Source organism: Branchiostoma floridae, chromosome 11 (genome assembly GCF_000003815.2).
Source record: "Branchiostoma floridae strain S238N-H82 chromosome 11, Bfl_VNyyK, whole genome shotgun sequence".
Classification (NCBI taxonomy): domain Eukaryota; kingdom Metazoa; phylum Chordata; class Leptocardii; order Amphioxiformes; family Branchiostomatidae; genus Branchiostoma; species Branchiostoma floridae.
In genome coordinates, this window is record NC_049989.1 from 20,451,929 (window position 1) to 20,461,126 (window position 9,198).

At 44.9% G+C, this 9,198-nt stretch overlaps 2 protein-coding genes across 2 annotated transcripts in view; one reads left to right on the forward strand and one right to left on the reverse strand.

The window, feature by feature from the left end:
* Positions 1-979: 979 nt before the first annotated feature.
* On the reverse strand, positions 980-7,520 carry LOC118426733 (E3 ubiquitin-protein ligase Midline-1-like). Its single transcript, XM_035836285.1, has 10 exons — positions 7,186-7,520; positions 6,521-7,039; positions 6,054-6,149; positions 4,863-5,096; positions 4,644-4,666; positions 4,140-4,261; positions 3,813-3,905; positions 3,162-3,355; positions 1,938-2,113; positions 980-1,305 (listed from the first exon to the last, which is right to left on the reverse strand). Exons 1-10 carry the CDS (start codon positions 7,246-7,248, stop codon positions 1,119-1,121), a joined length of 1,707 nt encoding a protein of 568 aa, XP_035692178.1. The 5' UTR covers positions 7,249-7,520; the 3' UTR covers positions 980-1,118.
* A 1,477-nt stretch (positions 7,521-8,997) lies between these two features.
* LOC118426276 (nucleoporin NDC1-like) overlaps positions 8,998-9,198 on the forward strand; it is a 16,760-nt gene continuing 16,559 nt past the window's right edge. Inside the window, exon 1 of the mRNA XM_035835572.1 lies at positions 8,998-9,167. Within this exon, the coding sequence (XP_035691465.1) occupies positions 9,135-9,167 (33 nt within the window). The 5' untranslated portion in view covers positions 8,998-9,134. The remainder of the gene's footprint in view (positions 9,168-9,198) is intronic.

The window sequence follows — 9,198 nt, forward strand, 5'->3', positions numbered from 1 at the left end:
CGTTGTAATATAAAGCCCTGAGAAATATTTCACGTATTAGACCAAATGTCCAGTCTATTTTATCACAACCATTGAATTGAGTTTGAGTTAATTCAGATCCACAATTAGCTCAACAATAAACATGTGCATTGTAGCTACTCTCCATGTGGTCCTTATCGACTCACAGTTCTTCTGTATCTGTATATGTATCTGTATCTATATAGCCGGTATAACCGCCCTTCGGCGTAACACACCATGGCCATACTTGACACTCAGACAAAACTACATGACACAACATAACTTATACACAAAAAAGTTGTATCGGTTTTAGAAGGGAGTGTAAGGTGATACTGTAAGTAGCACTGTCAGTCTCTAGAATTGAAATACGTCTATCCGGCCAGGAGACGAGCACGTTGGTTAGGACAGTGCAATAGGTATAAAGGACTCTTTTTCATATCGACATCCGCAGCTGCAATGATAGTGTTGGAATTGCTAGTCTCAAATTGGGAAAGTACGATTTTCAATATCCAAACCCTTCAATTGACAATTTGTTATACCATCTTGGACTACCCAAAGCATTTCCTACCATTTTCTGTGATTTTCTTGTTATTGTAACAACAGTTAAAGTCTCTGACAGATTTAATTTTTGTTCTTCAGAGGTAATGTTTATACTTAGTCTAGTATGTTGCTGGAGTGCATCAATTCTGCGTCATGTACTTTAAATTTCCTTTGTTGATCAATAAAGTTTAGGGCACAACCCGCCGTACTTACCAAAACGTTGGCAATCTTTTTGGAATCCGTAAGTGGTAAGTACTGCCTCCGTACAAACTCGTAGGGAGCCCGATGTCTTCCCCCGCAGACACGCCGTATTACGTTAGGTGCAGGCAAAACTTTGTGTGCCATCGGGCTGCGGATTCGCCCCCGTACGTGCCAGTACGGGCGACGCGCCTGCCCCGTACAGCCTGAACGAATTCAGAAATACGTGGCGGACGTGGCCTTCCTCCAAAACGTACAGATAAATTGCACGTACGGCGGGTTGTGCCCTTTAGCTTATGAGAAATCTAAACCTATATCCATTAGTGCAAGGTCTTTTGCCGATCTCTCTCTCACTCATGGAAGAGTAATCTACTATCTTATATTTAACTCCCTTTGCAGACATATGTTGGCAGCGCGAGCCCGGTGTACACGGTGACTTCTCCCTTCCCCACGTCGAAGGCGGGTCGGACCGGGTCCTCGAACTTGGCGTGGAACGTGTAGATGTGTTCCTTCTTCATGGGGTTGTAGAAGGACAGCGTGCCGCCTGTGTAGTTCAGCAACACGCCAACCCTAGGGAGGCGGTAAGTTAGAGTTAATGAATGAAGAAATTTATTGCGTATTGCCGCACTGGACTTAGTACAGGTCACAACAAGAGTTCGGAGACCCCATAACTCCAATAGATATCTTCTTTTTTTTTGCAAAATTGTATTTTACAATGATCAAAAACGAACGAATACGGATGTGTAATTCAGCAGCACACCAACTGCCCTGTGGAAATGGCATATGAGAAGTATGCATATAGTATACGAGAGGTGATCAATACGTTCTGTGCCTCACCGAGACAAATGGCACAAAGCTCAAATTTGGGGACATAATCATAGAGTATAAAAACTTATCAATATCCACCAAAGTCGGGACCTCATATACCTGAGAGGCAAGCATCGTTGAAAGGAGAGTGATTGTGCCATCTCTTCTTCTACATATAACCTCCGTGGTATGAGTGCTCGACAAGGTTTGAGGGGTAAGGTTTACTTAGTTTTAATTAATCTTGAAAGGGCAACTTCTCAGAAAGCCACCAGTACCTTAGCTTCCTCTACATTTACCTGTTCTGTGTGAGCGCCAATGAGAGCTGTATCGCTATCTCTGTATGTATGAAGCACATATTAAATTACTACTAGAAGTTACTGCTTGTAGTTCTGTACCTGTTCTGCACGGGCGGCAGTGAGAGCTGTATCACCACCCCCGCGTGCAGCGCCGAGTACTCGTGCAGGTACCGGTCCACGCACCACGACGTCTCGTTCTCGCCCAGCGCCTGGTCTCGCGGGAACTTGTCGGACGCCACGCCCACGCGGTAGAAGATGCTTCGAGAGACGTCCACCTGTAGAAGGTTAAGATAGTTAGCCTGAGTACCATCCTCCGTAGTGACCTTTGGCTCAATACTTCTGCTTGCTAATATGTGGTTAGCAAGCGAAAGTATGAGCCAAAGTCAACCAGTGAGGATGGTACTCAGGCTAAAAAAATAGCCTAATTTTGACAACACTAAACTTTATCCAACCGACACCAACGAAAGTTGAAACTTGCCCAAATTTTCGGCTAACGGGATGGACCCCATTCACTGCAGCTTTCGGGACGTGACGTAGGTACCACGTGACCGAAGCAACGGGTCATAAGTGCCAGGTAATCTATGTCAACCCCGTCTTTTCTTCGGTGTTGGACGGTGTGCTCGAATGTACACACAGCCTCCTTCACTCAAGAAACTGGATATGATTTTAGAAACTGTCAGACTTTTCAGTTAGCATCTACCACCTTTCGGTATAGTGTCACTGATCATTGTATCTGTGGATTTACCTGGATGCCTAATCGTCATCGAGGTTGTCTGAGTCTTTCTTACAAGAGGTTTTATACAATTGTTTCTCATTGAATTTCACTCTAGCGCAAAACACAAACACTCACAGACACACACACACACACACACACACACACACACAAACCCAAACACACACACACACACACACACACGCACACACACACACATACTGACACACAAACACAAAAACTCTCACCTCCCAGTAGCGAATGCCGCTGGAGAAGCTGACATCTCCCACCGCGATGCTGTGCTTGCTGAAGCGTGTCGATGGTGCGACGGGTCGGCAGGCTGTCGGGGTCGCATACACACACGCACGGACGCACACACACATACACACACACACACACACACACACACACACACACGCACACACACACACACTTACTTCCCAGTAGTGGATGCCGCTGGAGAAGCTGACGTCCCCCACCGCGATGCTGTGCTTGCTGAAGCGGTTCGGCGTGTCGGCACACACATACGCACGCACACGCACGCACGCACGCACACCCACCCCCCCCCCCCACACACACACACACACACACGCACACACACACACACTTACTTCCCAGTAGTGAATACCGCTAGAGAAGCTGACATCTCCCACCGCGATGCTGTGCTTGCTGAAGCGGTGGGGTGTATCGAAGGTGCGACGGGTCGGCAGGCTGTCCGGGTCGTAGCTCATCGTGCAGTTGTTGTTGGAGATGCGGATGTACTTGTGTGCCGTCTTCGGGTCCAGCTCGAACTGCAGCCCCACGCCTTTAAAAAAACGGGAGAGAGTGGGTGAGAAAATTAGTGAGTGAGGATTTTTTCTACCTAAACCACCACCCGCATAACAAGATCCGAAAGTCACTTCACGGAAGGCCAGAAGGCCACTCCAGGGCGAGGGTTTACATCTCTTCTCCCTAAGTTAGAAACATCATGATTGAGACCAGATCAATTGCTCATTAATAATAAGCTAATGAGCGGGTGGGTGGGTGAATGTATGATTGAGTGTACATGAGTGAGTGTATGCGTTAGAGAGTGTATGGGTGAGGGAAAGATGGTGAACGAAGCAGTAAGGAAGAAAGAGGACCAGAGTCACACAAATGAAAGCGGCGCGTCGGATTCGACTTTGGTCGAACAAATGAATGATTAAATGAATGAATGTATGGAATAGATTAAGACCGAATTGTACAACGTCACCCGTTGAGCCAGCACCATAGAGGTTTGTTACCTTTTCGACTCTTTCTCTTGAAGAATCCCGGCAGCCTCTGCGCTAAAGACTGACGCTGGTTCTCTTCCTCTACAACTTCGGGTTCTGGACTACCTGCGGAGGTACAACATTTTTGTGAAGAAACTTCATTATACTAATACTTATACAATGTATTTGTATAACGAAATAAGCAAGCAATAGCTAACATTCAATAGGTACACCATTGTTCAAACGTGTTAAATGGACCAAAGGCTCGCGAACTATATAGTATTGGAGTTTTTTCTCTGCGAAACAGGCAAGGTTCTAGACTACTAGTATACCGATTTATAATAACTTAGGTGACCTTACCTCTCTGGAAGTCTAGTCTGATGAGTGTGTCTATGTACTGTGAGACGTCAAAGTCCAGCGGTGTCAGATGCTCGCTGGTGACGGGGTACAGGGATAAATGGTCCATAGCCTGGCCTTTCACCCTGGTGATACAGACAGAAAGGTAACGGTAAATGCACAGTACAGAAACTAATCCGTGGCCTGGCCTTTCACTAACAAAACAAAGAAAAGTGCGTATACCATGTCAACAAGTCACCTTATACAATATATAACTGGTCCAGTAAGTTGCCCTGTGTTCACCAATGATGATGACAAATCGGTCATCGTCAGTCATTTCCCTTCTCCAAACATTTCTGTACCTTTCTTTCCTCTCTCGTAAGATATTTGACTTTGACTTTCCTCCCTCTACACTATTATTTCCTGCCTCGAACGGTATTTCCTCTCTTTATACTTTCTTCTCTCTGCACTCGTTCACCTTTTCTCTCGAAAGGCATTTCCTCTCCAAAACATGTGAAAATAACTTACCGGTCCTTAAGTGTCTTGGCAGTCTGGAATGACAGAAGAGAGAGAACCAATATCATCGTGTGTTATACTTATGATGCAGGCATTTTCAACACGGGATCAAAGACAACAATTTTCAGAAAATTTGTAATATTGCAACCGATGCGATAGGATTGAAACAGTCAGCTAAAGCACGTCTTGTTCAAGAAATGTCTTACAAATGTGAGGGATTGAAGAAACTACCTGAAGACATTTCGCCGGGGCACCCTTTTCCAGGAGTTCCTGAGCTGTGTCTAAAACCTCCTTGACCTTGTCCAGCTCCTGAGTACAGCTGGTCATCTGTTGGTCCAGACTTTCCCGCCTCTCGTCTTCTTCTCGCGAGATTTCGTCCAGCAGGGCGTTCTTCCGCTGCTGGATGACGGAGATGAGCGCATCGCAACCCTCCGTCACCATGTGCTTCCGCTGCGATGCGTTTGTCTGTAATCAACACGACGACACCTTTTTGCTTACACAGATTTATAATGTTCGATTCCACACAATGATTGTACAACGGTATAGTTTGCTTTCAGTATAGCAGATTGTTTCACACGTTTACCATGTAGTTTCCTATAACTCAAAATGGCTCCGCCTCAGCGGTGTTGCCAAAATATCACCATTCGAATCGTGCACAATACCCACGGAGCTCCGAGAGTAGCGATTCGAATCGAACATATGAAAAAGTCCTTCTCAAAAGAAACCTTTTATCTCAGTTTGACTGTTCAAGATGTTGAATTCTGTGTTTGTTGTTTCCCTTAAGACTTTTATTTGCTGCAGTTCACCAACATTCTACTGCCATGACAGAAATAGTACATTTAAAACGTCAACTGGAGTCTACGATCGACTGCGGTACCGGTAACACGGAAAGATCGAGAGTCTGAAACTAATACAGCATCAAGAAAAATGTAAATTGCACGCCTAAAGAAACGAAACGTGAAACGACACTTGTCGAAAGACAAGATAACAATCAACATGCGTGTTACGACCCTAGAGGTGTCATAATTATACCCTGGATATTATAGCTCCGAGACAGGTGCTCCCAAATGCAACACACCTGCACTATCTCTTCCAAAGAACGTACCGTATAAGGTTGTGTTCGCATGTATTAGTATAAGGCCACTCTGATTTTGATTATATGGATGACATCTTCTCGGATACCCAAAACTGATGCGAATAAAGAAGCTTATATACGTTGGTTTAAGATACGCAAACAAATAAAAACAGTATTCAGGGATATGACGAACGGTTGTTTCAAATTGCAAAATTCTCAAAATATTGCCGTTTGAAACCTCCCTTCCGTCGGATTTGATATCCCTAAATACCCTGTATCGGATATAGCCGGGGTAGCCCGCGGATATCCGGATAAAGGTGAACTAGGCTAGCGTTGCGTGTACTCACCTCTACTCTTTCACTGATGGTCCGTAACTTCTCCATAAAGTTTTCCACACTCTCGGTTTTTGTTCTTAAGATCTCGATGTTTCTTGTGAACGCGTCCTTAAAGAAAGCAGGCCGAGAGTAAATATTGAATCAGCTGACAGTTAAGGGTGATGAGTGCCTAATCTCCAACAAGCGTCCAGATTTGTACGGTATTGTGAAATTAGCTACGGTATTGTGAAATTGGAGCCCTCAAACACAAAACCTTCTTGACCAGCTAAGAAATACGAAGTATATCCCACAAACACCAAGTTCACCTTAATTTCTAAGCAGATGTTGGAAACCGGAAATCTTGAAGATCGTGCAACTTGCCCTCCCAGAAGAAAAGGCGTCTTAAAACACTAGTCAAGGGCTGCGTCACAATATGAGTCAGCAAGACTGGATAGGTTAGAGTTCTAAAGTCCGCTTCGGGTTTCTTAAGTTGACGTTACCTTTCTTCTGGACCAAGCGTCTTCTAGTTGTAAGAGGGTGTGGTTCTTGTGGTCGTACGCCATGCACTTGTAGCAAACAGGCCGCTCGCAGGGGTCGCAAAACATCTTCAGCTCCAGGGCCTCGTCAGCGTGGTCCTGGCAGGTGGGCACCTCGGGGCCCCTCGCGTGTGCCCCCGAGGACTGCGCCGCCAGCCTCCCCTGCTTGCACCGCTCCACCATCTGCTGTAGCACCAGGTTTCTCTGGAGAGAGTCCACGGATCGAACGACCACATCGTATCGACATTCCGGGCAGGGGAACATATGTACGCCGTAGGCCGTACCCCCACGGGATTCTATCAACCCCCTCACACACTCCCTACACAGGTTGTGACAGCAGGGCAGAAACAGCGGCTCCGAGAAGACATCCAGACACACCGGGCAGCGCAGCTCCTCCGGAAAATCCACCCCGTCAGGGCCCGACGCGGCCGCCATGTTAGCCGACGAGTGGTAGTGCCTCCGCCCCCACTCATTCGGGCAGGCCTTTAACACAGTACACACACGGAGAGAGGTCAGGGCATGGAAAATAAAACGCTCCTTTAACCAAATGTTGAACCAACACTATTGACACAATGCCGATTAAGGCACGCCTTCAAGACAAAAGCTCGGAGCAACAACAAAGAACTCACCTGCGATCTGACACCTGTGGCCCGAGCTAGGCGCAGGTCGGGAGCAGAAAATACGCGCTCCATCTTTGAGACTCTCCCTTCTTACGACTGACTCCGGACGACGATAAGAAAAAGAAATTGTCCCCAAAGCTGTAATTTCCATACCTTTGTGTCGTGTTCATTTTGCATGTCGCACATTCTTTACTCCTCACTAACAAAACATTCCGCGACAAGTGCTTTCCATTCAAGCGACGGGTTTACGGTATGATAATGAAACGGTCCGCAAAATAGCTGTTATTTGAAACAATTTAAAGACTCTTATTGAGCATTTAGTCCGCGCTTCAAAGGATGTCCTGCATGACAGCTGACTAATTGTTCGGTAGTTTAGTAAGACCAATAAAAGGAAGACGGTTTTAATTTGGGGTGTCATTTATTCTCCAGACAACTCTTGTGATAAAACCATGCGGTCCCGGACGAACTAAAACGTCTTATTAAGAAGGTGAAGAAAAAAAAACTCGTCGATAATTCCTTATTGAGTCTCTCGGGGCCTTACGGATCTGACTTAACTTGCGATCATTCTCCTAAGCAGTGTCTCCAACGGCACTAGGAAACGCTGGAGACACTGCGTAGGAGAATGACTTGAGATGGGAACACAAGATTTACATTTTATGCGATCTTTAACCTGTCATTTTTATTTCTTAAAGCTACTAAGTATCTTCGAGGACGAGGTTGCCTTTGTGCCATCTAAAGTGTGGCCAAGGAAGAAATATATCTTCACTATGAATGGCGCATCGTGATTCCAGCAAAGGAAGTAACAAGCTGTGAGTTATTTGATAATGATAGTTATTGTCGCCTGGGTTGATTTTTAGCTTGCAAACTAACAGACGGTGTTTACGGTGTTGATTGACCCACTTGTGCATTTCTAAGATTCCAGATTGCCAAGAAGATATAAGGTGCCTCGGAACTGTTCTGTCCGAAATACACTTTAAAGAGTACGGAATGTTGCAAAACAGAACAAAAACACCGGGTATTAGCAAGGTCGTTTTTTTATTTCATTTATTTCATCTTTAAACAGATGGGTAGCCCCTACAACAGTGCATAGTTGATTTCCAAGAACCCATCAAACATACATGTTAAATAATAAATACAGGACAAAAACGTGGTAACAATCAGTCAAACTTTGAACACCCAGGGACAACATACAGTACAGAAAACATAAAACCGGTGCGTCAAAACATAATCAGTGTCCATACTGTCCATATGTCCATATGTCGAAAACGTTCCAAGGTCAAAATCAATATGTCAAGAGATGGGGTGGAGGTCAGAGGTCAAATCATATATCAAACCTTTAATAGATCTGCTTGTGGTAGGAGATTTGAAACAACGTTTTGATAGATACTGAAAATCCGCTTTAGGCTTAGGTCACATTTCCGAACCGGTGCCCGGCCGGGATGTTTAAAAAAAAATTTAAAAAATGAAAATCTATACCTAGAAATATACACAAATCATGCCCATAATCTTATTTTGCCATTTTGTGTATTTTGATGTCTTTTATACCATTCTTTTCACTCTCAAAAGCTGCCCCGGTTTGGAAATGTGACCTATTAAAGCCTTAGTTGAACAATACAAACTTTGGTTTAAAAAACATACCCCTTTGGCAAAACGTTTCAAATATGCATCTTCCAAAATGTTCAGATTAGTATACAATTCAACTTCTTATGTTGTTAACTTTTGGACGGAACAATATACCATGAAAGACATGGAAGATCATGGAACGAGGTACCAGACGAATGGTCGAATGCTCAGACGACGAATCAGCAGCTCTCGAATCGGAGGTTGACGCACCGGCGGCTATTTTCACTAAGCCTCATGTGCTGATGGCGGCAGTTTGAAACTTCCGGAGATTTTGGTCGATAGATTTGCGTTCTCTGGTCTTTTGTCTAATTTATAGACGAATATAGCGAAGTGAAATGACCTCTAAACCTCACTGGTTCATGCAGGAGGTAAGTTGGTGTATTTTAAGGACTGCATATT

Excerpts from the sequence above, each read along its gene's own strand:
- LOC118426733 (XM_035836285.1), bottom strand. The coding sequence starts at position 7,248 with ATGGAGCGCGTATTTTCTGCTCCCGACCTGCGCCTAGCTCGGGCCACA. Across the intron at positions 7,040-7,185 it reads CCACAGGTGTCAGATCGCAG|GCCTGCCCGAATGAGTGGGG; the intron begins GTGAGTTCTTTG and ends ACTGTGTTAAAG. Across the intron at positions 4,262-4,643 it reads GCCAAGACACTTAAGGACCG|GGTGAAAGGCCAGGCTATGG; the intron begins GTAAGTTATTTT and ends CTGTATCACCAG.